This window comes from Podospora pseudoanserina, chromosome 6 (assembly GCF_035222485.1).
Source record: "Podospora pseudoanserina strain CBS 124.78 chromosome 6, whole genome shotgun sequence".
Lineage (NCBI taxonomy): Eukaryota > Fungi > Ascomycota > Sordariomycetes > Sordariales > Podosporaceae > Podospora > Podospora pseudoanserina.
In genome coordinates this window covers 3,667,942-3,693,852 of record NC_085925.1, presented here as the reverse complement: position 1 = coordinate 3,693,852, position 25,911 = coordinate 3,667,942, and the positions used below count along the sequence as shown (strand labels likewise).

At 52.5% G+C, this 25,911-nt stretch overlaps 8 protein-coding genes across 8 annotated transcripts; 5 read left to right on the top strand and 3 right to left on the bottom strand.

Moving 5' to 3' along the window:
• Positions 1 to 151: 151 nt before the first annotated feature.
• GAS5_2 (1,3-beta-glucanosyltransferase) lies at positions 152 to 2,424 on the bottom strand (the record flags this gene model as incomplete). Its single annotated transcript, XM_062949429.1, has 2 exons — positions 880 to 2,424; positions 152 to 826 (listed from the first exon to the last, which is right to left on the bottom strand). The coding sequence occupies exons 1-2, from the start codon at positions 1,573 to 1,575 to the stop codon at positions 152 to 154; spliced, it is 1,371 nt and encodes a 456-aa protein (XP_062798172.1). The 5' UTR covers positions 1,576 to 2,424.
• Positions 2,425 to 7,824: 5,400 nt separating this feature from the next.
• QC764_609510 (uncharacterized protein) lies at positions 7,825 to 9,044 on the bottom strand (the record flags this gene model as incomplete). Its single annotated transcript, XM_062949428.1, has 2 exons — positions 7,825 to 8,424; positions 8,478 to 9,044. The coding sequence occupies 2 exons, from the start codon at positions 9,042 to 9,044 to the stop codon at positions 7,825 to 7,827; spliced, it is 1,167 nt and encodes a 388-aa protein (XP_062798171.1).
• A 1,022-nt stretch (positions 9,045 to 10,066) lies between these two features.
• Positions 10,067 to 12,466, top strand: QC764_609500 (uncharacterized protein; the record flags this gene model as incomplete). The annotated part of the gene is made up of 1 exon (XM_062949427.1): positions 10,067 to 12,466. The coding sequence occupies one exon, from the start codon at positions 10,067 to 10,069 to the stop codon at positions 12,464 to 12,466; it is 2,400 nt and encodes a 799-aa protein (XP_062798170.1).
• Positions 12,467 to 12,686: 220 nt separating this feature from the next.
• Positions 12,687 to 13,679, bottom strand: QC764_609490 (uncharacterized protein; the record flags this gene model as incomplete). The annotated part of the gene is made up of 3 exons (XM_062949426.1): positions 12,687 to 13,400; positions 13,475 to 13,591; positions 13,671 to 13,679. The coding sequence occupies 3 exons, from the start codon at positions 13,677 to 13,679 to the stop codon at positions 12,687 to 12,689; spliced, it is 840 nt and encodes a 279-aa protein (XP_062798169.1).
• A 35-nt stretch (positions 13,680 to 13,714) lies between these two features.
• Positions 13,715 to 16,683, top strand: QC764_609480 (uncharacterized protein). Its single transcript, XM_062949425.1, has 3 exons — positions 13,715 to 14,073; positions 14,159 to 14,242; positions 14,298 to 16,683. Exons 1-3 carry the CDS (start codon positions 14,052 to 14,054, stop codon positions 16,475 to 16,477), a joined length of 2,286 nt encoding a protein of 761 aa, XP_062798168.1. The 5' UTR covers positions 13,715 to 14,051; the 3' UTR covers positions 16,478 to 16,683.
• A 278-nt stretch (positions 16,684 to 16,961) lies between these two features.
• QC764_609470 (uncharacterized protein) lies at positions 16,962 to 17,822 on the top strand (the record flags this gene model as incomplete). The annotated part of the gene is made up of 1 exon (XM_062949424.1): positions 16,962 to 17,822. One exon carries the CDS (start codon positions 16,962 to 16,964, stop codon positions 17,820 to 17,822), a length of 861 nt encoding a protein of 286 aa, XP_062798167.1.
• A 3,633-nt stretch (positions 17,823 to 21,455) lies between these two features.
• Positions 21,456 to 22,232, top strand: QC764_609465 (uncharacterized protein; the record flags this gene model as incomplete). Its single annotated transcript, XM_062949423.1, has 1 exon — positions 21,456 to 22,232. The coding sequence occupies one exon, from the start codon at positions 21,456 to 21,458 to the stop codon at positions 22,230 to 22,232; it is 777 nt and encodes a 258-aa protein (XP_062798166.1).
• A 689-nt stretch (positions 22,233 to 22,921) lies between these two features.
• QC764_609460 (uncharacterized protein) lies at positions 22,922 to 25,418 on the top strand (the record flags this gene model as incomplete). The annotated part of the gene is given in 7 exon segments (XM_062949422.1): positions 22,922 to 23,092; positions 23,149 to 23,518; positions 23,582 to 23,706; positions 23,723 to 23,830; positions 23,899 to 24,047; positions 24,102 to 25,217; positions 25,240 to 25,418. 6 exon segments carry the CDS (start codon positions 23,162 to 23,164, stop codon positions 25,416 to 25,418), a joined length of 2,034 nt encoding a protein of 677 aa, XP_062798165.1. The 5' UTR covers positions 22,922 to 23,092; positions 23,149 to 23,161.
• Positions 25,419 to 25,911: the final 493 nt, after the last annotated feature.

Genomic DNA, 25,911 nt, shown 5'->3' with positions numbered 1-25,911 from the left:
CATAATGCGCTCATGTAAGAACCCAGAGAAAAGAACCTTGTCAAAAAAAAAAACATCCCATTTTTTATCCAAAAAGAGCACAAGCGCTTCAACTGTATCCTATGTCCAAAAACAAAAAAACAAAGCAACACCCAAGAAAACATGGCGTTATTTACAGGGAAATGGCACCGGCAACGAGAGCAACGAGGCCGGAGACGAAGAGGATCGAGGCAGCGCCGCGGGGAGCAGCATTCTCGTTGTCATCGGAGCCAGAGCCGCCAGTGCTGCCCTGGGCATCTCCATCGGGGAACTCGGGGCTCTTGGAAGCGACGTGGCCAGCCCACTGGGAGCCCTTGCCGTTAAGGCCGGGGCCCTTGCCAGCACCGTTCTCGAAGTACTGAAGGGCCTCCTCGGGAATCTCGGGAAGGACGGTGCTGACGATCCAGTGGTCGTTGTTCTCGGGGCACTTGGAAGCCTTATTCTCGGTGCTGGCGCCGGCAAGACCCTTGGGCGCGGGGAAAGCCTTCATGGCCTTGACCAGGTTGTTGAACTCGGGCTGCATCTCAGTGCGCTTGCCAGTCTGGTCGAAACCGTTGCCCTTGTCGCCACCCTCAATCTTGACGATACCATACTCGTTGGGCTCCTCGGAGTACTCGTACATGAGACCACCGGAGTAGACGCTGGTCATGTTGGGGTGCATGAGGGACTCGAGCTCTCCAAAGTCACGGACGTTGTGGTTGCAGCCGTACTCGGACAGGAAGATGGGAAGACCATAGCCGGTGAAGTTCTTGACCTTCTGGTCCCAGCCGGACTCGATGAAGTTGCTAGTGCACCAAGAGTAATCGTTCTGCATCATGTTAGTGTAACGGCCTCGGGGCCGGTCAAAATCGGTCAACTCACAAAGGCGAAGAAGTCGCTGCGCTCCTCATCGGTACCGCAGTTGAAGTAGTCAGCAGTCTGGAGACGGTTCTCGGTCACATCGGCGGCAGAGTATCCGACCAGGATCTTGCGGTACTTGCGAGCCTTGATGTAGCGGCGCATGTCACGGTCGGTGGCCTTGACGTAGCGGGCAGTGAGGGTGGTGTTGGCGTGGTCGTGGATGACCTCGTTGCCAGAGAAGAAAGCCATGGTGTTGGTGTACTTGGCAAAGGCATCAATGGTGGCGAAGACGCTCTGGAGGTAGATGGCGTTGTACGAGGTGTGAGGGTCGTCACGGTTGATAGAGTACAAGGGGTTGTTGGCATCAAGGACGACGTAGATGCCGGCCTTGGCGAGCTCCTCCATGCACTCATCGTGGTCCTTGGAGTTGTCGGTCGAGTACACACGGATGGTGTTGATGCCGAGCTTCTTGAACTTCTCGATGTCGGGCTTGCAGACCTTGGGATCGGCCAGAGGGTCGACATTGGCGGCAGCACCACCTGGCTGGTAGTCGATACCGCGGACGAAGAATCTCTCCTTGCCCTTGTAGAAGGCGTTGCCGGTGGCAGTGATGGGCTCAAGCTCCGTCTGGCGGGCCTTGAGAGGGAGAGTGGCAGTTGGGGTAGCGTTCACAGCAGCGGCAGCCGCGAGCGCGGACAAAACAGTCGTGGTCTTCATTGTGGCGTGATGTGGTGGTGAATTCGATATCAGGATCCTATCGTGGTTCGTATGGAAAACAGTCGGGTTCAGGGGCGTCTATTTGGATAAAAAATTAAATGTATAGCGTGGTTGAAAAAGGCCACCAAAACGAGCGGAATGGCCTGGGGGGTGAAGAAGCAGTCGATGAGCGATTGACTGAAAAGGAAGAGGTTTGTTGGAATGATTTTTCGGATCAAAAAAGAGAGGGATGGAGGCAGATTTTCAGGAGAGAGGGAGATTAAAACAAGCACACCCCCGGAATCCCGAAACCTCGATAAAGGGGGTGCATAGCCACCCCAAGACTCAGGCCAAGACTCGATCCAAGAGCTGCATTGCGTGGGCCAAGGGTGGTCTGTCGCTCGTTAATTAGACGGCCAAGCGCCAATGGTCGTTGGTAGAGGTTGGCAGAGGTTGGCAGCAGACGGTCTGGCCCAGTTGTCCGTGTCTTCTTTAGGCACTTAAACCCTAGCACGCTGCCATCACTGGAAACCGGATATCGCGCGGATCTGCCATTTGGCTGCCAATGCCGGATTGGACCAGCGATTGCTGCAGGTCCCAGAGTCGATCCAATTGAGTGGTCAGTCCACTGGTCCTAGCTTCCCGGAGCTGGGCGCTATTCCAAGTTTCTGTTGCGGTTGGAAACTCCTGATTCCGGTTGGCATTGCATCACCATCGAGAACCCATCGATATCTTGGACCTCCGATATCTTCATAAATTCTCCAAGAACAAACGACAAGAACACGAAATTTGGATCGAATTATTGCCCTCCAACAGCTGACAGGAGTGGATTAGCGGCCGGCATGTTGCGGTGAGATTGGCCGGGTTGGCTTCGTACCCGAAATAACAAAAACAGTGCACCAGCCATCAGTCTCCACAAACACGACACATCTCCACCAATGCGGAACCTCTCACGTGATATGCCAAGCTGCTAAAAGTCCACCGCAACGGACGAGCGGCGTTTGGAACCAACGGCGTCTCGCTGCAACACCACCAGCTTCTGACAGCCTTCCCGAAGCAGAGAAAAGACTTTTCGAAACCGACTTGTTGATGACAGCTCGGCGGCGCTTGCTGTGGAAGACGGCGCTCGAAACCGGCGGCCCATTCCACAACGTCCTGCGGTCTCCCCCGCCTCTGGCACAGATGTCATGGCTGGTCCGTGTTGATTCAAGGAATGCTTGGCTTCCGGCTTGCGTAACCGTTGCTGATCAGTACCCAGATCCCGTTTGGTTTTGAAACCGTCTCCCGATGCTTCACGGTGGGTTTTTGCAGCTCACCATCTGCCGCCGGCTTTTCTGACATCTGGCTGGCTGGAACATGCCAAGTAATGGGGGGCGGCTTTGTGATCCTTGACGCATCCTGGTTGACCATCGGGACAGTGAGACAAGACAAGATATGAATATCAGCAAGCTGGCAAGCCACATACTTTTAACTTATGTTGCTAGCTCGAATCTTCTGCCAGTATGACGGCTTTGAATGGGGTCTTTTGTCCTCCAGTGCCTTCCTCATCGATTTGGTCTGATCACAGTTTGTCCTCGTTAGAGTCCTCAACCACCGCTCGAAGGTGTGATTCTCCCGTTGATGAGCTTGGTCAATAAATATGCTATTTTCAACGATCATCTCACCGGGTCATCCAGTACTTGAATGACTGGCGTGTTGAGCTGCTGTCCCTGCAATATGACGTGGCACCCATTTTTGGGAGAAGACGTGTGGAAAAAGCAGCCTGCAACTCTCGGTAGAGGTGAGAGCTTTCGACGCAAAAAGTTCTCATGTTACCTTGAATCTTGATGAAAGGTGTAGCGGTAGAATGGGCTCGGAATTCGCTGTTTCTGGTGGCAAAGGCATCGACAAGAACTATGTGTGTTGCAGCCGGCTATCATCTTTGGTTAGTCAGGCTTCAAAGGGCGGGCCTCATGACTACTACTATGAGAGATGTTTGCTATTGCAAATGCCTACCTGACGAAGTTGCGTATTTAACTAAACAGGCTTTCAAGCTTTCAGGGTGACTCTTCCTATTCGATATCTAGAAAAGAGTAGGATACCTATAGCATTCGCCTGCTCTAGCCCGGGACACAAGTATCCACTTCTTTTGCCCTTCCAATTCACTTGATTGTTGTCGTTAAGGTTGTGTGCCTATCGAGCTCAAACACCCCTCTTTCATTCTTTGACTTGTCGCCGAGGCAGGCATCGCCGTCAAAACATCCAATGTCGGCATAAAAGTACCTCGGGCACGCTCGACTACACTGCTGTCGCAGTCCCACCAACATGCTATTGGTGTTGGTGACTTGGTTACGGCTGAGCTCGGAGGTGTATACCTCGCTACCCCTTCTTCAACTTTCCTTGTATTGTTTTCTCAAGCAAAGACAGCTGGTTTGTCCTTTCTCTCCAATATTCCACACTCTTCGCGCTGGAAAACATCGTCGAGTACATTTTGATCATGTGGCTCAGTGGAGCTGACATTCGAATTGAGTTTGGAACCCAGGGGTCTGTCAAGAAGATAAGACGCCATCATCACCCCTTCTGCGATTGACGTCGCAAAGTCAATTCACCGTTTGAAAGTCCGATCCCCAATCAAGGCCTATATCAAGACACCACCGCCGGCATTTCCCTCCGAACTTTTCCTTCACTTGTATCTTCAGTCGTTGCAGCGCAAGCTTTGAGACCCATCTAGGCATCCCGCCCTGGATAACCGCTTGCGAACAAAAACAATGCAAATCAAGAATCGAGCTCACCATGCCGTTCTGGCTCGACAACACCAGCGCCGCGCCTTCGCTCGCTCCCGCTCCCGCTCCCGCGCCCTGACACGGCCACAGCACCTCGGCGGCGAAGCTAACCTTATTCGACCGGAAAAGCGCAAGCCGCTTCTTCAATCACTGATGCAGGATCTCGCCAGCAAGCGGGAGTCCGCTTGTGAATCAGGACACTAGAATGCAGGTGTTGGCCGACGGGCCCCGGGCGTTGGTTGGGGATGGGCGGATTATGGTCACCAGGAATCGGAATCCGGTTTATGAGATTCCTACGAATGTTTTTGACGGAGCTACAACTGGTGAACTGAGACATGGCAGGGTTTTGGTGTTTATTGGGGACGGTCCGAAAAATCAATAGTAGATGGCTGGCACGGTTGTTTAGCCGCCGGTGTAGGAGCTGGGTAGGTGGAGGCTTGGGAGGAAAGTCAGCCTTGGGGGTTCATCGGGGGGGTGGGGGGGTTCAACCACGGAGAAAGTTGCCGATTAGGAAAATGGTGGTGAGATTTGGGAGTTATCGTTGCCAGGCTGAGGCTATCTGGAGCTTCTTCCACCGGGGTACACAGATCTGGGATGGACTTGACGAGATGAGGGACGGGGTTGTGTGTGGCTTTGGGTGAGACCCTTGCTCTTTTGGTCAGAGGAATCCAAGCTAGGAGTGGGAAAAGGAGGGGGGGTACAGAGTTGGTGGAACCGGTTCTGGCATGGGGTGAATAGGGTGAGCGCCGCGATGTGGCATCTCCATGATCCTGCGCCAAATTATGATGACGGTAATCACTGGAACAATAATTACTGGAACAACAACGCCAGCGCCGAACCAGCTGCAAGACTGTGGGCATATCATAAATTGCCGTCCGCAACACTGGCCGAGCAAACATTGCCCGAGGAAGTACCAGTCACGACCCTCCTCAATAAGCAAACCCGTGATTGATCCATGACTCGATGGATGAGCCGACCCCGGTGAACGAATGATCATCGGTTGCTACATCAAACGAAGAACCAGACTTCATCACGAGACTGGCACCATTCGAGTCATTTTACAAGTTGGTCATGGGCCGACACTGGCGGATGGTTGAACAACCCTATGCCATGGAGCCTTCTGGAGCCTTTCCCTCATCTTCTGAGGAAATTTCTTGGACGAATAATTCCTAGGAGGACAGAGTGTCGTACCAGAAAGACGTCCTTGACCACAGGCCAAGGCAAGGGGGTTATCTCCCCACAAAGGACCAATCTTTAGAACCCTGAAAAGCCCAATGTCGATTGAAAGAAATGGGAACGGTGCAAGGGAACTCGGTTGGAAGAATTTTGTAGTATCGGGAGGAAATTATTGTACCTTACATTTAAGTTAAGGTGATGGTCAGGGAAAAGTGGGACCCACACCCAGCCTGTCAGGGGTAAAAGGGGGTTTTGTTTTGTTTGGCTTTTGTCTTGAATCATCTATACCCACCTTGTTAGCTTACAAAAGACAAGGATTTTGTTGGTTTATGACATTGACTGTACCGTAAAATGTGTCGCTTGGTAGAGGATGCAAGAATATATCATTGTGCCCGGTGCCGGTTGATGAGACTGACTTTCGGTATGTGGCTTATGTTCCTTTTTGGGGCAGTTTATTTCCTTGCCCGAGCCTGATTTCGGATTTGTGTGTTTTTATGGGGGCTGTTTAGGTAGGGGGTGATCAATTGGGGTATGTTGCTTGGGAAGATTGAGGCTGACAAGCGGATGACAGGAGTTGCTTTTATGGAGTTGTCGTTAAAGAAAGGGGTGTTGTGAGGATTAAAGAGGTTTGGTGGAAGGTCTATGGGATCATGATGGGGTGTAGGGTGAATCCTTGCCTATTATTTCCCCTCTACCTCTTGGTGCGATGTCGACCCATATTACATGACACAACAGGCACCATTATCAATCAAGCCATCTCCATCGGCATTCAATTGGCCTTTCTTCGGCTCACCCTCCTCATCAGAAAGAAGGAGGCGATTGCAGTAAATATGCGCTCTAGGACTGGCCCTGTTGCGACAAGGGTCGAATGCCTCAGCTATGATTTGTAGACACTCTTCATCCCGATCACCCATCTTCAACACCCTGAAAGCCAGCGACAATGCGAGTCTCTCGCTACCTGGCCTCCAAGAACTCTTGACCGCCGTCCACGTTTTGTTCCGCCTTTCGTTGAGTGTCGTGTAGATTTCCCTAAACAACAAATAGCATGATACATGTACTGCAAGGTAATTTAAGCCCGAGAAAGGCTGAGTGCTCAAGAGATCATTGGTGATATCCACCTGCACAATTTCCAATAAATCCTTGTTGGATAGTGTGTTGGGCTGGTAATCGTCAGTGTGACGACTGGCATTGCTCATGCTTCGGTCAACTTTGGCTGGCATGACAGTTTCGGGGGCGAAATGAGCAACTTCCTCCTCACTCATGCCAATGTGGCTGAGTCGTCTCTTCAGCTCAGTATCACGGAGCCGCTGCTACCCGGTGGATGGATCCAGGACTCTGTTCATGTGATACAGCCGCGCTCTTGAGAGGAGCGAATGCAGTTTGAGATCCCGATCATGGATGCGATCAAGATCCCATTTCGCCTCTCTGTACAGCACCAAATCCGATTTCTCGTTGGAAATTTTGCAAGCCTCACCGTCAAGCTGTGCATGAAGATCAATATCTTCGTTCGGCCATTGGCTCAGCAGCCTTTGGTGGTGTGCCCTTAAACATTCAACACGGAGGGAATCGTGTGTGGCGAACTGTTGGACCATCCGCTGCAGCGCCCTGTGAAAGTGGAAAGTCAGGGCCTTGCCATCAGGAAACAGGCATCGCGCAAACTGAGACTCCACCAGACGGAGCGTATCCAACGGCTCTTTGAGATAGCCTTTTCGGCACACTATGTTGTGCAGATGGACAAGAACGATGGGTCCTGGACTCCGGTCCCAAAGTCCCATTATGACTCGGTAAGTCAGTTCCAGTCCTTCACTTAAGCCGACACCGCAAAGAAAGGGCAAGTAGGCCCAAAGTCCGTTTTCATGTGTTTGGATAAATCGTGAATGAGCTATAGTTGATCCATTGGCGTGCTTGGGCTGTCCAAGAAACCCATGGAGACTTTCTATCAAGTCATCCAAACTCGATGCTTCTTTTTGGAACTTGGGATCAGATGCTTGCCTTTCCTCAGGGCTTTCTATATTCCATATCTGCATCATATCGTGGAACCGTGCGTCCCGTAACGCTTAGTATTCAGGAACTCGTCCTTGATGACATGTTGAGGATCGAATGAGTCCGCTGGTGGTGCTAGCGTATCCCCTCCAAGAAAACTTTGGGCCCATGCTCAGGATATGGCATGGAGTCCATGATCAGCTGCAGCTGAAACACATGATGAGGGAGGATCTTGTGGCGGAAGTGGGTTCCTGGGTTTTGCATAGCGAGGGTGACGAAGGCTGAGAACTCCTGAAGCCCAAGGACCTTTCGGTGTTGAGGATGTGACATTGAAACCGTATTTACCATCTCATACAGCCAATTGATCGTGTAGCTCCTTCGCCACAGCAGGCACTCCTCTTTTGTCGCCGTCTGGAGGCTGAGGTTGGGGTCCCCGCTGTCGAGTTCCGCGAGCATGCGCTTGGTTGGCTTGCCAGAGCGAGTGTGTTGGATCAGTGATGAATTCGACGAGATAGTTGTAGGAATAGGCCATCAACTGCTCTTTGGCATCAACACATATCTCTTTGGAAGGCGTAAAGTTGTCTGGTCGGAATTGGGGCAACGACCACAAGTGTGATAACATTTTGCCTTGCAATTCATAAGGCAACCCCCAGGTGACTACGTTCATGATGCTGCCATATGAATCATGGTCGGGGAAATTGACAAATATCGCTCTTGAACGTCGTTGGATCATGGCAATGGCGGAGTTGGAGAGCGTGCCGCCAATAGCAATGTTGAGGTGGTTGTATGCGACATCTCGCCAAACCTCTTGAAGAGAGCGGCGAAGCTGTATCCAGTTTCGGGCCAAATCGGATACAGCCCACATGTACCCCCATCCCGAATCTTTTTCTTCAATGAGCTTGTAATCTTCCAGTGAAAGATTGACGGGATCTTCTTCTGAGATGGAAGGCTCTGGGCGTTTGTGGTTGTGATTCTTGCCTTTCTTGCTCTTCTTTGCTCTACCAGGACGGGCTTGTTTCGTGGTTGGGTCGTCGATGACTGTTGTGGGACCTCCTTGTCGCTAGACCCATCTATCTCGCCATTCTGGAGAGGGACAAATCTATTGGCGGAGATGAGCTGCTTGGCGTCCTCTTTACTAACTGATGAAGCACCATGATCCGCATTCTGGCTTGCCCCCGCCTTCGAAGGCGTACTCCCGAGAGCCTCCAAGACCGCTACGAGGGTGCCAATGAAGAACTTGTAGGTAGAATTGCATTCCTCAACATTTTTGTCTTGAATTTGGATCGCGACCCTCTGGGACCTTGAATAACTGGCGGTCCGGGCATCAATTATGGACTGAAAGAGTCGGTAAATTGATGGTGAGACGTTGGTGACATGCTTGGCAATGAGTCCGCACAACGGGACGATCCCATCGACCCTAATTTGACCCCTCTTGTTGAGTTCGTGCGACTGGAGTTCGGCAATTTCAGCCTTGCGTGCTTTGATGATGTTGTTGGAGGTCTGTATCATCCAGCGAAGAAGCAAGCTGGTGTCGTGCTTGTAGGCGAGATAGTCGTGGCGAGCGGCCATGGCTCTTGTTCACACAATGTAAGTTGTGAAACTATGCGAGAAATGTCAGTCGCTGAGTGTGAAGATACAACAAGAGAGAGGTTTACTGGTTCATGGAACTGGGGTGACCTGTTGATGGTTGTTGTGATTTTTGGCGAAAATCGGAAGAAATATGAAGGAGAAGGGCGGAGTGTAGTGCAGCGAATTCTCCGCGGCGAGCTCTGCTTCATGATCATTGTGAAAAGGACGCTGCCTGAACAATGTGAACAATAAACAAAAGGCCCCTATTCAGCGTCCAACGCCTTGGTCCTCAGGTATCAATGGCAAGGGGGAGGATGATGACGCAAGAGGACCAGGAAAGAACCCTGAGGGGTTTACAGAAACCACCAAGTAGAATAAGACATTGCGTTAGGTATTATTAAGCAGGCCTCATCCCCTGTTATTCGTAAATGACTTTGTTGGTCCATCGTCCTCTTGGTGATGGGGAGGCGTTGAATCCAAGGAACCCCACTGGAAACTTGAGCTCAAGTTTGTTGGCGGCATGATGGGTACCTTGGTGTCTCAAGTAGCCGGAACTCAAATAGGTTCAAATATCTGGCCAAACAAATGGCCAACTTGGGCCCTGTGAATGTTGATGCATGTTGAGACAGAGCAACTTGGAGCATGACTGATCATGTACCCTAACCCTGAATGCCCCTAGCAACGGGGCCAATCACTGGCAGTGCTGTTGGCTAGCGCATGCGACTCGAGCGGCCCCACTTAGATTGTTTACCACCCGCTACGTGCATGATCGAGGGAGCTTTGGTGTTGCCGAATGCGCCGTCCACGTGTGTCCATTGTGTGTGCAATTGCCAGCTGTTCTGCCTCTTGACCGCCTGAAGTTTGCCCTGTCTCTCTTTCCCAGACGACGCTCTGGAAGCGTCACTCGTTTTCCTCTGTTTGCGACTGGTTGCGCAGTCCCCAATTCACTGACTGGACTAGCCCAGTCATCAGCGAACCTGGAATCTTGCAAAGTTGGTGTTAGAGAAGAAGATGCTCCAGCCATGGCGAACCTTACCTCGACCACATCCATTGCCACCTGCACTCGCCCGACCCGTGCGCCCTCCCATCCTAGCAAACCGCCTCCCTCGACGACCTTGAACTCAATCCGTGGGACTGCCCCAGCTGCCCCGCCGCCCCAGCACCCATCAGTCTCGTTGCCCGTTGTCGCTTCACCGACCTCCATCTCCAACGTCTCGCTGTTTCTGACGAACCTCCGCCTCCTCGACCTAGACCTCTCGCCTGACTGGCCCGGTATCTCTCCCTCGACATTCAACGCCAAAGATGCCGGCGGACAGAAGAAGCGCGTCCAATGCGTCGAATGGGCCCTGTACCACCTCTTCGCTCTCTACGACAGGGACGAAACAAGAAACAAATTGCTTCCATTCTTCCCTCCGAACGACCAGGTTCAGTCGCTGAACCTGCGCGCCGCCTTGCTGAGACAATTGGAACAAGCCAAGAAGAATGGGGTCCTGGGAAGAGATGCCGTGGTGCGCAAGACGATGCTGGACGAGTGCAAGGGCGAGAGGCTGGAAGAGGTCTTGGCGGTATTCTCGTCGGTCGTCTTGAAGAAAGTCGTCGCGGAGAGGCAGCTCAACTCGCGCGACCCAATGAGTCCACCACTGGCTCAAGCACTGGCGCTGGAGAATATGGGCTATTCTGGGGACAAGACAGAGCTGACGGTGTTGGTCCTGGCGCATAGGGTCTCTTTGCAAAGAACATTGGACGAAAAGAATGCATTGAGAAAGAGATTCAACAGCTTTGCCGAATTATTGGCAGACAAAGAACGAGGCATTGCACGCAGGCGGAGGCAACAGCAAGACCAAGGCGACGACGGCGAGGAAGGAGTGCCTGAACAGACCAGACGAGATGTATGGAAGACTGTTAGGAACAACTGGACGGGAAGCGAGCGCTGGATGGAGACGCTCCTGCATGGGGACAGCCAGGCCCAGAGAGATGGAGTCTTGTCAGCGCCCTTTGACAGGGTTTGGAGGAGGGTTCAATCTGATCGGTTGGCTGAGCTGGACGAAAAAGAGCCTGGGTTGCTGGAACAGCTCGACGACCGTGTTAGAAGCCAGAGGGAGAGGCTGGAAAGGTGGCAGGGCTTCCGCCAGAGGATGTTTGGGGACACCGCATCAGGGTCTACCACACGACAGGCTGGAGCACAGGAGCGACCAAGGGGTATTGATCTTGGATTTCGAGGACACGAGACCCTCCATATGGGGCGGGCAAGCACAAAGAAGCTGGCCTCAAGTAGGGCGAGCGATTTCGATCACGAGTACGAGAAGTTGATTTCGAATCTCAAGGCCGAGTTGGATGGCATTACTCCCAGCGCGACCCACATTCCATCCTTCTTCCAACAAGCGCCCACGGTAGTTCCGCCATTAGATTTGGACGGCGTTGTCGAGTCCGAGAGCGAGGAGATCTCAGACATTAGCGACCATGAGCCAACGCCAATCGCGGTCCGCCCATCACCTCCGCGCCGGGACCCGATCAAGCTCGAGCCGGTGTTTGAGCCGGTTCTTCGAAAGGCACAGTCGTTTTACCACGATGAAATTGACGTGAATGAAATCCCAACAACACCCTCCCGTCACGCTCTCCGCCGGTCAGCCACCATCAAATCGAATACACCATCACCAAGAAGACGGGAACCTACCCAGACACCCACACCCACTCAGAGCCCACGAAGGCGTCTCAGTTCACCACCCAAGCCAACCCTAACCCCAACACGGAATACCGTTTTACCTGCGCCACAACTCTCCCCCCAACTTCCCTCCCCGCCAGAAGAGTTGCCATCTCCAACCCAGGAAATGGCCGACCAAATCCTCGCCTCCGTCAGCAACGCCTCCCCCTCCCCGATCAAGCGAAGCAGGCACACCCTCTCCCTAGCCGAACGAACCCGCCTCTCCATGGCGCGGCGCACCTCCCACGCCAACCTGCGTGTCTCCGCCGAAGACGACGACCTGCTCCTCGACTCCCCGGCCCCCGAACCGCAAAAGCAACCCCAACCTCCTTCTATCACCCCTCCCTCCCCACCGACAGGCACAAACGGCTACGAAGACCTCGTTTCCCGCACCCGCCGCTCCATGGCCAACTTTGAAGCCGTCAAGCAAAAGGCTCAGATTGAGCGGAGGAGATCCCTCCGGCAGGCCAAAGCGGCACCCACCACTCCCCAGAATCAGGCAGGAAGACCGAGGAGTGCATATTTTTCTTCGTTGGATGAGGAAGGAGAGGATAGTTATCAGGATGAGGGAAACACCACGCTGTTGATTGCCGAGGAGTTGATTAATGAGGGGAAGGAGGATGATTATGAGGCGGTGTTTATGAGCAGACCGAAGATTGCGACGAGTCCGGTGGGCACGCCGGTAATGAGGGGAAGGAATTGGGCTGGGAGTGATTTTTAGGTATAGCGATGGGATGAATGCTGTTTTTTTGAGGTTTTGCAGTTTGCATATCTTGCAGTTTGTATACACCTCCCAAGATGGGCAGCGAAAGGCCAAGGCAGATGATACATAATACCAGAAAGAAAAATACCAAACACAGTCTGTTTTTGTGACCTCTCGTGATTATTGTTGTTACAAGATCTACACCCCTCCCTACCCACCCTTTCCTTCAGTCCTGCCCTTACCACCCCTGCTTCCTCAACTCCATCGTCCGGTCGATAACCGCCACAAACCCATCCTTGAACCTCGTCCTCCACCTCTCCCTCAGCTTCCTCTTCCTCTTGAGCGCCGGCCGCTCATGGAACCTCTGCTCCCTGACCGTGTTCGACAAGTTATTGTGTCTGCACAGCGCGTTGAGCACCTTGAACGCTCTGGCGGGATCGTTGCTCTTGACGGGGACGGTACGGCCGCTGGTAGGACGGAGACGGATGTCGGGGGTTTGGAGGCCGGCGTTTGTCATGAACAAGGCGGTGGTCAGGTTGGAGAGGGTGCCGCTGGATTCTTTGCTGAGGGATTCTTTGGCGTCGCGGTTGATGATGGCGGAGAAGACTTGGGTTTCCTTTTTGCCGACGGTGCGGTTAAAGAGGCTGGAGCGGGAGGTGGAGAGGGAGCCGGTGGAGGAGGAAGAGGAGGGACCGAACAAGGGGTCGACTTTGAGAGGGGGTGGTCTAGGGGCGGGGGTGCGGTTGAGTTTGGAGGCGAGGCCGAGGATTTTTTGCTGGGGGCGGGAGGTAGTGGTGGTGGTGGTGGTGGATGGTGAAGGGGCGGCAGCGGTGGCTTCTCGACGGAGCACTCGGGCAGTGGAGAAGTGAGAGGTTTGGGTGAGGTTGAGGAGGGGTGATGGTTTGGTTGATGATGATGTTGCCGTGCGGCAGATCTGGGCGAGTGGGCGGAACTCCATGATTCTGAGGGAGGGAATGTCAGTATCTATGGCAGACGAAGCAGGGATCCAACAGAGAGAGAGCGTACGCAATTGATCACGGATATCCGTGGCGCTGCCGTTGAGGTGCTCAGGACTGTCAAAGGTTTCGAATTATTTTCTTGAAGTCGCGCGCTCGGCACGGCTATCTCCGAATTGGTTGGTAGCTGTGGCTGGTGTCGTTGTTTGATGTGTGGCTGGTGCTTCTCCCACTGTGCATGTCAGAGCCTACTAGAGGCAGCACACCTCAAACATGCTTCCCTGACTGGCTTTCAGATCTTGATAGCTATCCAGAAGGACGTTTATATTCTTGATAATGGAGTTTTGGAGCAACCATTGAGGTATTCTTGACTTCATTCACTACCAAGTCACGTGGCTGAGACACTGCAAAGGTGGGCCAGAAGTACCAAGTACCGCCATGGCGATGGACCGTGCACTTAGCTGTGTCAGTCGTTGGAGTTGAACTTTTGCCAGTCGCCGTCAAGACAACAAATTTGACCTCTGCATCATTCACCACGCTCCCATCACAATACCCTACGATTGTCGCGCCAAGCCAGAATATTATCCAAGAACCACCTCTCGAGACCACAGCTTCATTCATATCAACCCCGCTGCCACGTCTCGGCGATGGCATACAATCCTTATGGAGGTGGGTCAGCCTTGCTCGCCGCGATCCTCAACTTTCATCACAGCCTCGTTCTTGGTAGCTGATGCTGACACTTTTTACTCTATAGCCCCGCCTTATGGCGCTCCTCCCAGCTATGCTGCCTTCCCGGGCGCTACTCATGCTCCTGGAATGGCACCACCTCCCGGTCTAGGTATGCTGTCGTCCCCCAGCCTCATGTTCCGCTGTTCCTAACCGATCTACTCCAGGGCCCCCTCCAGGCATGTCCTCTGCCCCTGGAATGGCACCACCCCCGGGTGTCCAGCAGTCTAGTCTCTCTGCTCAAGCTAATCGACCAAGCGGCCTGCCTGCATCCTTTCAACCACCGCCCACTCTTCCCAACATCAACTTCAACGCTCCGGTGATTCGCCTCGGCCCCACCGTCCCGCCTCTCAAGCCTGGCGCCTCTCTGACCGATCGAAGAGATTCTCATACCCCCACATCAGCCAGACTTGGTCTTGGTTCAGACAGGCACGACCAGTCCCGGGCGCAGATGAGAGAGAATATACAGTCACTAGTACCACCCACCCCCGAGGAGCGACTGCGAACAATATTCGTGCACAAGATTCCGAGTGGCGTGGGCGGCGAAGAGGGAATTCAAAAGCTGTTGAACGCAGTTGGCAGGGTGCAAAGATGGGGCTCGGCTCAGTCCCATCTGTCAGAGCACAAGGGGGACTTGTTTGGTTTTGCTCAGTACGAAGACCCTGAATCACTTGCCCTCGCAGTCGAGTTACTCAAAGACGTCGAGGTACCCGTGAAGAAACAAGCGCCGATAGAGAACCCTCCCACCGATGAAGACGACAAATTCGAGGACATTGAGAAAGTCAAGTTGCAGGTTGTGGTAGACTCCAGTACCGAAAAGTACATTGAGTCTTGGAAGGAAGCACTCCCTGATGACTCCAACTACGACGCGAGGTTGTACGAGGCTCGGCAATCTCTCAAACATTTTATTCGGAACCTGTTCTACCCCAGAGCTGGCGGTGGCAGGGATGCTGAAGGAGATACCGCCATGGGCAATGGCATGAATGGGATTGGCGACAATATTGAAGTGATCAATATCCCTATTGCGCCCGAGGATGACCTCGCCGATATTCCTGCTGAAATGCGCGCTACAGTTGCCGCCGAAATCGCTGCCTTCCGAGATCGGAGCAATCGTCGCGATCTGGAACGGCTTCGAAGAGAAGAAGAGTTTGAGGAGCAAGAGAGGCAACGTAATGGCGCGCCGAGGAAATCTCGACTTGACTCGCCTCCGCCAGGTGCCAACTCCAACAGCATTCCTCTTGGCCCACGTGGTGTTCCCAATGCGCCGTCAGGTCCTAGAGGGCAAACCCGGGGCATTGACTTTGTGAACGGAGGCACCACTAATGGTCACGGGCCGCAATTTCGAGATGACGACGATACAGATGCCGACGACGAAGAGCTCTACGAGCGCGAGCTTTCCAAGCAGCGCGCAGAGGAGGATAAAGCTTACTTGGAGGCGGAGCGGAAGTGGGTTAATCGTGAGCGACAACGCGCCGCTGCCTTGGAGAGAGAACGTGAGCGTGAGAGGGTTGAGACGGAAGGTTTTGCTAGGAGGAAAGAGGATCAGTTGGATAAGGAAAAAAACTGGGATGACGAGAGGGAAGCATCGCGCAAGGTCCACCTCTACTACCGCGATCACAGTCAATGGATCCGAGATCGGACCGCGTTCCGCAATCAGGAGGCAGCACGCGACGAGATGGACCGAAGACAGGAAGAGGAAGAGCTGCGCAAGGCTGAGGCCGATATGGAGCATGCCAGGGATATGGCTGACTCCTTCCTCGAGCGCCAAGCTGAGGCGATGACTGCCCATCGCCCTGCTGCCCCTGCGGCCGCCCCTGCAGCACCGCAGAAAGTTACCATTTCTTTCGGTGCTGCTGCTCAAAAGGTTGCCCAGCGCGCTGCCACTACACGGCGCACTGTTGCCGAGGTGGAGGGCTTGTTGGACGATGACGAGCAAGATAAGACTACGAAGCGCACCCTTATACCCATCAAGTTTGAGCCCATCACCGACACCAACGCCATGACAGAGGAGGACATTGCGAATGCTGTCCGCGCGCTCGCTCAAGAAATTCCCGTCGACAAAGAAGGCTTGTGGGCCTGGGATGTCAAGTGGGACTACTTGGAGGAAGGCATCATCCGTGATAAGCTGAGGCCTTTTGTTGAGAAGAAGGTTGTTGAGTTTCTGGGTGTGCAAGAGCAGTTCCTGGTGGACGTGGTGGAGGAGCACTTGCGCAAACATCAGAAGCCAGCCGAGCTGGTTGAGACCCTCGGCGAGGCTCTGGATGAAGACGCGGAAGATCTTGTGAAGAAACTTTGGCGCATGGTTATCTTCTTTACAGAGAGCGAGAAGCGCGGGTTGCCTGCCTAATCTGGCGTAACATTGTTGGGATGTTGGGACAAACAGGTGGGATTTATTCATTGCTGTACATTTATTACCGAAAAGCACATTGGAGCAGCTGTAGCTGGGGTTACGATTTTCAGGGTGAAGGAGTTTGCTGGTTAGATTCACAAGCGTAGGAAACTTGTAATATGTTGTTGGTTTTCTTCTACGGACATGTTGATATTTGGAGTTGGAGTCGAGAACAAGCATTGCTTGCCTGCCGGAGTTGGAGACCCGAGTGAGCCTCGGCACGGATGCCGTTGCCACCCAATCCGCGCCGCGGGACCGCGTCCTCCACGGCCAACCCCAACAGAATGACGCCGTTGCCGACCAGGGTTAGTGAGGGGTGGTTGACTTATATCAGAGCATAGTCATCTTTTTAGTTCAATGTAGGTACAACTGTTGTCAACCGTCAAACTTACCTACCTTTTCCTTTACCGTTGTTATCATCACCATCACGAACAACGCCACGATGACGCTCCCCAAAGAAATCACCAACCCCCCTCCCGCCGTCCCCCACACCGATATCTCCTTCCCCGCGCCCCATGTCTTGCTGGTGACGCTCAACCGCCCCAAAGCCCTAAATTCAATCCCCATCCCCCAGCACATCGCCATGGCCCACCTGTGGAACTGGTACGACGCCCAACCCTGGCTGCGTTGCGCCATCTTGACCGGTACGGGCAGGGCGTTTTGCGCCGGTGCCGATCTCAAAGAATGGGATTCGTCTCATGCACCGGAGGGGAGCGGTCACGATCAACATGTGGAGGCACGGAAGATGACTACGGCTGGTTTTGGGGGGTTGTCGAACAGGTCTGGGGGGAAGAAACCTATTATTGCGGCGGTGAATGGGCTTTGTTTTGGAGGGGGGATGGAGATGGTGATTAATTGTGATATGGTTGTTGCTGATGGGGCGAAGGCGAGGTTTGGGCTGCCGGAGGTGGGCAAGGGAGTTATTGCGCTTGCTGGGGCGTTGCCTAGGTTGATGAGGACTGTGGGGAGGCAGAGGGCGGGGGAGATGGCGCTTTTGGGGAGGGTGAGTTATACGGCCGAGGAGATGAAGGGGTGGGGGTTGGTGAATTTTGTTGTTGGGGAGGGGAGGGTTGTTGAGGAGGCGGTTAAGGTTGCGGAGGAGCTTGCGGGGAATAGTCCTGATGCTGTTATTGCTACGAGGGAGGGGTTGAGGATGGGGTGGGAGGGGGTCGGGCCGGAGATGGCGACGGAGATTGTGGAACGGGGGATTTATGGGAGGATTGATGCTGGGGAGAATATGAAGGAGGGGGTGAGGAGTTTTGTTGAGAAGAGGAAGCCGAGGTGGGTGGATAGCAAGTTGTAGGTCGGATCGCCGTTTGAGAGAGTCACGCGGAATTACGATCTTGGGAACCTCACTTGTCCGGACACGGTTGTGGCTTTGGCAGTCCGAAGATAGCAGCAGCATCAACCGATTAGCGTGTATAGCGGGCGTGAGATAGAGCTGGAGGGTGAGAATGATGGTCAAGTGATGTCGAGGCTCTTAAAGCTGAAATGTAGTCTATAAAGCAACTATTTGTGACATGTTCAGTTCCAGCGAGCTACCCCTTCTTCCTGCTACTGATGGGTCCCGTATCAAACAAGCGCAGTTGACCAGCAAGTCTTCAAAATACTTTGTAGTTGATAGTTGATCCTTTTGCGGTGTTCAAAAGCCTTTGCTTTCATTTGGAGAATGCCATCTTAGTCTCAGAAGACGGCTGCGCTATCATGGCCATCTCAGTCGGCTCGTATCATGGAACAGATACTGTGTTCAGCCATGCTACAATGGACTGACACTGTGTGTGGTGCAAGTGGAGTTTTCAAAGGGCAGGAAAAGAAGGTAAGTCCCGATTTGGCGTGCATTAGAACTGGAATAGGCATCCAACCTTAATCAAAGACGCCATCCACACTGGAATACGAGGAAAGGATACGAGAAAGTTCGGACAATGTTGGTTGGATATTTCTTATGCTTTGTAGGGGAAGTCCGGAGGGGTTGATGGGTACAAAAGGATATCGTGGGTAGTGTGTTTCCTCTTTCTTTTCTTTTCTTCTTCATCCGACAATTCAATCTTCTACCTGTGACCTACGCCTATATCCAGCCGTGGGCCCATATCATAGGTACTTTGAGGTATTCAGTGCTTCTTTCTCTTCCCCCTCGCGAACATTTCTTCCTTCAAACATGTTTACATCGGTACCTACTGGTGTTGAATCTACACTTCATCTTAAAATGCCATTGACGCCCGCCGCCTCGTCTACTCACGACAAATTCACCTGAATCTCCAAATTTCACACGGACGGCATTCAAGCATCATGTCTTTCTCCAGCCAACAGCTTCCTTGCGAGGACAACAGTTCTTGGGTTGCCCTTCGTCGCACAACACACCCTGAACCATACAACAGTCCCTATGCTTCCTTCTCGCTGTATCAGGAGGACTTCGACGAGGATGAAGACACTGATGAGTCGTTCCTCGAGCAAGATAGCTGGATTAAACCGAAAAGTATGGACCCAAAGATTGAGCTCATCGCAAAAACCAACCCGCCAAATGTCCTCAATCCTGCCTGTGGCTGTGGATTCTGGTTCTTTACTAGAGCGAAATGCCATCATCCCTACCCCAAGATGAAGTACCTCTGCCCTGCCGCAAAGGAAAATGGAGCGGGGACATTCTGCCCTGTGGAAATGAGAGACCCAGGCCAAATGAAGAGGTCTACGAGGTTGCGGACTGGTTTGTCATTAGCGATGAGCAGTGCGATGACTGTCACCTAGATTCCAAGATCAAGAAACACGCCTATGCGGCAATCTCCTGCAGTTACGGGGAGCTTGTGAGAAACCACAATGAGCTCAGGAGGTGCCACAGTGACCTTTCTGTGGCCGTTCACGGACAGCAACACGGCACAACGCAACAGGACGCACACCAGGGCCCAAATCCGGCGCCAGAAAATAGACAGCAAGAGCTTCCCCAGCGAGAAATTCGGCTGGACCCCCAATGCGCGATGTTGGACCTCTTGTCATTGCAGTTCTCATTATGGTTGTTATGATGTTGTTTGCCGCTTTCGTGGGTGCCATTTTCACCAACATGTCCACTATGGCCTAGGTGGTCTTGCTTTTGCCCCATCTGGGCTGAGCTGTTGTCTGGTATGTTTTCACAAAGGCTAACTGATACCCATGGTGAGGCCGCATGAATACTCAGGACATGTATTGACACAACAACAGGTGTGTAGGATGGAAGAGGCACAGCTTACGTACGCGGCACGACATTCATGTTTTCATCCTCATTTCTCACTGAAAAGTGTCCGTGTTCATGAGGTTGATCTCATTCCAATATTTGGGAAGGATAAAGGAGAAAGATACCCAGGGATGGATGGCACCAGGAGTCTGGAGTCTGGAACTTGGAGGATGGCTCTAGTATATTGCTATGTGTGCACTTGCTCACGCCACCGGTAGTGCCCTAGGGGACGGTTGGCACGGAATCTTCAGTGGATGGGCAGCCACTTGGAGATACTGAAAGGGCATACAGTAATCGGAATGTAAGTGGCCCTTTATATCAGACCAGAGCCTCGCCTCTGACGACCTGACAATTAGGTATGTACCTGCTTTGGACAGCTCAACCAGGACGACTTGCTCGGCTTGGAGACTCTCTCAGCTTGAGGTTTATCTCCCATCCAGGTCATGCATTTCTGACAGCACTGGCAACATTAAATCACTTGATATGCCTGAATCCAGGCGACGATCCATCTCGACTGCTGAGCTGAACAACCAGACCAAGCAGCCAAGCCCCATCGCATTGGCATCTTGGCTTTGCCCGTTGTCCTTTGGCCACCCACGGACGATCAACCGGCAATTACGATAACGAAGCTGTCAAAAAAAGCTTGGTAAATCATATTTAGAAATCCCAAGCTTTATTTCTCCAGTGTCGGTGTGCTTGTTTGTCTCCGGTCGTCGTCATCGATGTCAACCCCAAAAATTGAGGCTGTGCAAGACCGCCCAGACCCCTATCAAGACTCAGGACCCATTATCTTCCCTATCAATGCCAAAATTCCACATCTGCAGCAAACTTTCCAAACCGGAAGATCTGACGGGATAGCGGGCGCCACTTAAACCTCGCAGGTCCACTGCCGAGACCAGCCAGCCCACCCGCCCAGAGCTTTGGATCCCCAACGCCACGTAATGGTCCCGAGGCTGGAAAGGTTCAAGGCGCGAGAACGTGAAGAGGGCCAAGTGCGAGCTGAAGAACTATTTTCCTCGGGATACGTACACCTTTGCTTGCTGGGAGTAAGGCACGTGTGCAAACATCCCAACAGGATTGGTCATTGTGAGACTGATACTCCGTCCTGAGAAAAGAGCCTGGCTTCCCGGTTGAGCTCTATTTTTGTACTGCATTCCCAAGACTCTTGGAAGTCTCGTGTCGATGCGGGACAGGGCGTTTTTCGATCTATTTATCGTTTCAGATCTCGTTGGGTTGCGTTGACTGCTTGCGTTGTCATTTTGAGGCTAAGGTCGCGCGACCTTTAGCTGTATTCGTCGTGATGTTCTGAGATGTTATGCTTCAGTATAATCGGTGGGGTCTGTGATGAGGCGTTGATGGCGGACACAAACCAAGAGTGGCTGTCAAAGTAGTTAGTGTAGTTGGATAGTCATGTCAACAGGGTACTGGGATGTTGGCTTTTTGGTTTAGTCAGGCCATCAGAAGGCATAGCCATGATCTTAGCTCCAGTTCAGAGACCTCACGAGATAGTGAAGACGAGAATATCTGCTGATCTTGGATGAGAAAGTCGGTATTTAAGACGAGCATCCCATCAACTTGAAGCTCCAATTCTTCTTGCTCACCATCGATCGACACACTCGCTTAGACACAGTCGCTCCAAACACAAACAAGCAACTCTAGTTCTGCTCAGAGCTCCCAACTTTCACATCAACCAATTACAAAAACACTCGCACTTCACTGCTCCAAAAAACCGCCAAAATGCTTACTCGCAACTTCCTCCTCGCGGCTCTTTTCTCCGTCTCCGTCCTTGCTCATCCGCATGGACCTCTCAACCCCGGTGGACCCGTCGCTGCTCGGTACACCCTCACCACCAGAGATGGCGATGACACCGACACCGACGGTGATGTCTCCACTGGCGTTGTTGGCACCGACACCGGGGACGACACCGACACTGACGATGACATCAGCGCCGGGCAGCCCACTGTCGGAGTTCCTGCTGTGAACGACGATGACACTGACTGGACCGACAATGACGGCCATGACACGGACGATGATGTCCCTACCCCTATTACTGGAGTTGTTGGCGACGAGGGGGATGACACCGACCACGACGACCACGACACTGATACTGACGACGAGGCCAATCTCGGTGCCAGCCCTGGTGTTGTCCCCGGCGACGAGACTGACAATGACGGCCACGACACCGACACTGACAACGATGGCCATGACACTGACACCGATGACGACGATGTCAGTGCTGCTACCACCACCGGCCCTGTCGCTGTTACTGCCGCCGGCCCTATAGCTGCTACTACTGGCCCAGCCACCACTACCACCACTGAAGGCGAGGACACCGATACTGATAACGACGGCATCGACACTGATGATGAGAGCGATGATGAGGCTCCTACTGCTACTTCTTCCATTCGCCCTACCTTCACACCCGTGCTTGCCAACGCTGGTGCTAAGGAGAATGGATTTGGTGGTGTTGCGATGGGTGTTGCTGGTGTTTTGGGGGTTATTGCTGTCTTTTAAGGACTTGAACTCCGGTGGTGTGGTTGCTTTGTTGATGTGGATTCAGGGGTTCAGGGGTTCAGGGGCTCAACGGCAGGGGTCTTGTCCTGTTCAGAGTCAAGGGTTAGGGATGGAAGGAATGTCGTGAAAGGAGGTGCCGGCACCGTGGATATGAGGGACGTGTGATGAAGGATGATGAATCTTCTTTTGCTCTTTTATAGTGTTGTAGTGATGACACGACTGCTCTTCAGCAAGTTTTATACCTTGAGTTAGCGAATTGAATTGGATCCAATTATCTTGTCCATCATTTGTTGCACGTTTCATTGTCGTTAAACTCTTACATTCTGGATAGCATGGTTACTATTTTAAGTCAGAGTAGTAGCACATATAATGACTTTTTACTCATGCCTTTTCAAAAGGAGAATAAGCCTTCTGATAGTTATCTTTTCAGGCCTAAGAACTATTTCTCATCGCATGGTTCACTACTTTACCTTTTCAGAGTCAGTTACTTTATATATAGCGTTTCTCTATTGGCGATCCAACCCCCCCCTGTGTTATCGCCTGGCTTATTCGCTCCCATTCATGCAGGTATTCATGGATGGTAAGCCCAGAGAAAGTGCCGAGCATACCCCGCAAAGACATCCAAGTTTGTCTAGCCACTCTGCAGCCACATGGGGCAGAAAAGCACACACACCGAGTTAAATGTAGAGCATCCCTATTCGCCCTCGGACCGTATTGCTGATCGTAATTGCAAACATCCGAGGCATGGCTCTTCTCATTGTGTATAAAAGCAAGTGTACCTATCTGTAGCACTTGGTACAATACTTTCCAAGTGTAGCTGCTTTGATTCCCCAACACAACGTTCCACACTGTGAGACCTGGTAAGTCTCCAAGATCTATTTCCCAGGAGAATTCGCTAATCGCTTGATATCTCTAGTACCTTATCCAGAATGGCCTATCCACCTGCCGCTGACTTGCGTCAAAAACTGGCCGAACATCCGCTACCAACTGTTGCTGTGACGGCTCTCGACCCCGCATCCCTTACGCCAGAAGAGACAGCAAAGATCGCAAACAATGTCTTAACAGCCTTCAACAAGGCAATCTCAACCAGAGACATAACTGCTCTTAGTAACTGCTTATTTGCTGAGCAGGCCTTATGGAAGGATTCATTGGCGCTGACTTACCATCTGCGAACCTTCTCAACACCGGCCGTGATAGCAGCACATCTGCTGGAAACCACCAAGTTGCGCGGTGCTCATGGTTTCGGTCTTGAGTTCGTCCATTTCCTGCCTGTCTCTCCAACCCTGGTAAGTACCTAGTCTACTACGTTTCGCCTTTGAGTTTCATCTAACACTATGAATCTGATGCAGCAATTCATCGACTGCAGTCTGTCGCTCAAGACAACCTCTCCCGCTGCAACATGTACTGGACGCATGTTACTGCTGCCTGTCGAAGGCAGCGGGGGTCTGGCTGGAATGGAAGATCTGGGTTCTGAGTACAAGACTCGAGAGTCTGGATGCGCACCCCGAAGATGAGACTCTTCTGCGTACCCCTTCGACGTTAGCAGATGGTGGCGATGATGTGAAGACAGACGTCTTTATTATTGGGGGTGGAAATGGGTATGCCGTTTGCTTGTCTTTTTCACATGAGCATCTAAAGACTGACTTGAGTACCTACTCGATAACAGTGCTGTAACCCTCGCCTCTCGCCTCAAGGCTCTTGGGGTTGAAAGTGTGATGGCCGACCGGAACGCCAACTCAGGCGACAACTGGGCTCTCCGATACGATAGCTTGAAGTTCCACGTGCCGACTGCAATGTGTGACATGCCTTATCTGCGTAGGTTCAACGCCTTTCTCGTCCTCTTTCTCCCACTTTCTGACTTCTCTACAGCGTACGGCGAAGACCTCAAAGGTTCACATCTACTAACGCGAGACGAGCTCGCAAACCAAGTTCGTCAGTATATCAAAGAGTTCAACTTGAACATGATCACCTCGTCCCAGATCCAGTCCACCCAATACGACCAGGCAACGAGACGATGGACCGTGAAGTTGAAGACCCCAAGCGGTCTACGAACAGTGAGGTCAAAACACCTTGTGCAAGCAACGGGACTCGCCTCACAAAAGCCTCGAGTCCCTGATATTGCAGGCAAGGAGATATACAAGGGCATCAGCCTGCACTCCAAGGAGTACAAGAACCCAGAGGTCTCTCTTCAAAACAAGGGCGCCAAGTCTGTCCTCATCATTGGTTCAGCCAACACGGCCATCGACATCTTCAATGACTGCCAAACAGCCGGCCTGGACACAACAATCCTTGCCCGCTCCCCGACATATGTCCTCCCGGTAGGGTACGTAATGGATCCGCGGGGCTTTGGGCTGTTCAACCAGCTAGACACAGAAACATGTGACAGGGCTTTGATGTTATTTCCCACGTGGGTAGAGTGCAACATGGCGCACGGATTGCTTGCCATGTTGGCGTCTCAAGAGCCGGACAGATACAAAAGGGTGGCCAAGGCTGGCTTTCCGGTCATTGACAGTGCTCACCCTGACGCATGTCTGATGCACAATCTTGTGGAGAGAGGCGGGGGACATTATGTTGATATCGGTGGCTTGGAGGTGATCGCGGAGGGAAACGTGGGTGTGATATCGAGTGTTGAGCCAGTGGCGTACACGGAGGCTGGGCTGAGGCTTTCTGATGGAAAGACGGCGGAGGCGGACAGTATTATCTGGTGCACTGGGTTTTCCGACTTGAACGCTCGGGATACAGTGTTTGAGGTTTTGGGTGGTGAGAATGCGGCTGATGGGGAGGAAAAGGATTCGAACTTGCTGGGTCCGAGAGATATCGCGAACACGGTTGACGCCACGTTTGGTGTCGATGAGGAGGAGGAGATCAGGGGGTTGTGGAAACGACAAAGAGGAATCGACAACTTTTGGTTCATGGGTGGGCAAACCCAGCATCATCGGTATCACTCCAAGACTGTGGCTCTGCAAATCAAGGCTGAACTTGAGGGTCTGTTACCGCCGGCTTACAGAAACAATTCCTGTTTTCCTGAATTCTGACGTTCAAATATCTGGTATCCATAATCAAGACATTGCAATGCGCCCAAAACACCATAGCTTGGCCTCCAAAACACCTTACCCTCCAAATGTCCCTTGTTCCCTCAAAGATACTCCCGTACATGCACGCTGTGCCATGCTGCAATTGTTCTGATGCCCACATGAACGAGGTCTGTGTAAGTTCGCTAATGAATCTGTCGCTAGGTTAGGTCTGTTTGTGGTACAGATGGGACAGAGCCTGTGGTTGTGGTACCTACTACAAAGGGTTTTTTAAAATGACGCGGTAAAACCAAAAGCATGCGCAACATCGTAAACTATCGTGCAAGAAACCTGGAAGCTCTATGACAGCGGTATCTGACCTGTTCCAGACTGCGAGGTTGCGGTCAGATGGTCCTCTCCAAAGTTAGGAGAAAAAACAACTTACCGGCAGTATAGCACCGGTAAACACCCCCGGGGAGACATTGTGCGCTTGAGATATGCGGGATGCTGCGGCGGCGGTGGAAGTAATGCGGTGGTGGTGAGGGTGATAATGGAGGTGACGGTTGTGATGGAGTGGTGGAGTGGTGGTGGTGGAGTGAGGCTAGTTTCGGTGGTGTTGGTGATCGAGAGAAGAGACAAAAGCAGTGAAAGCTGGTTGGGGTCGGTAT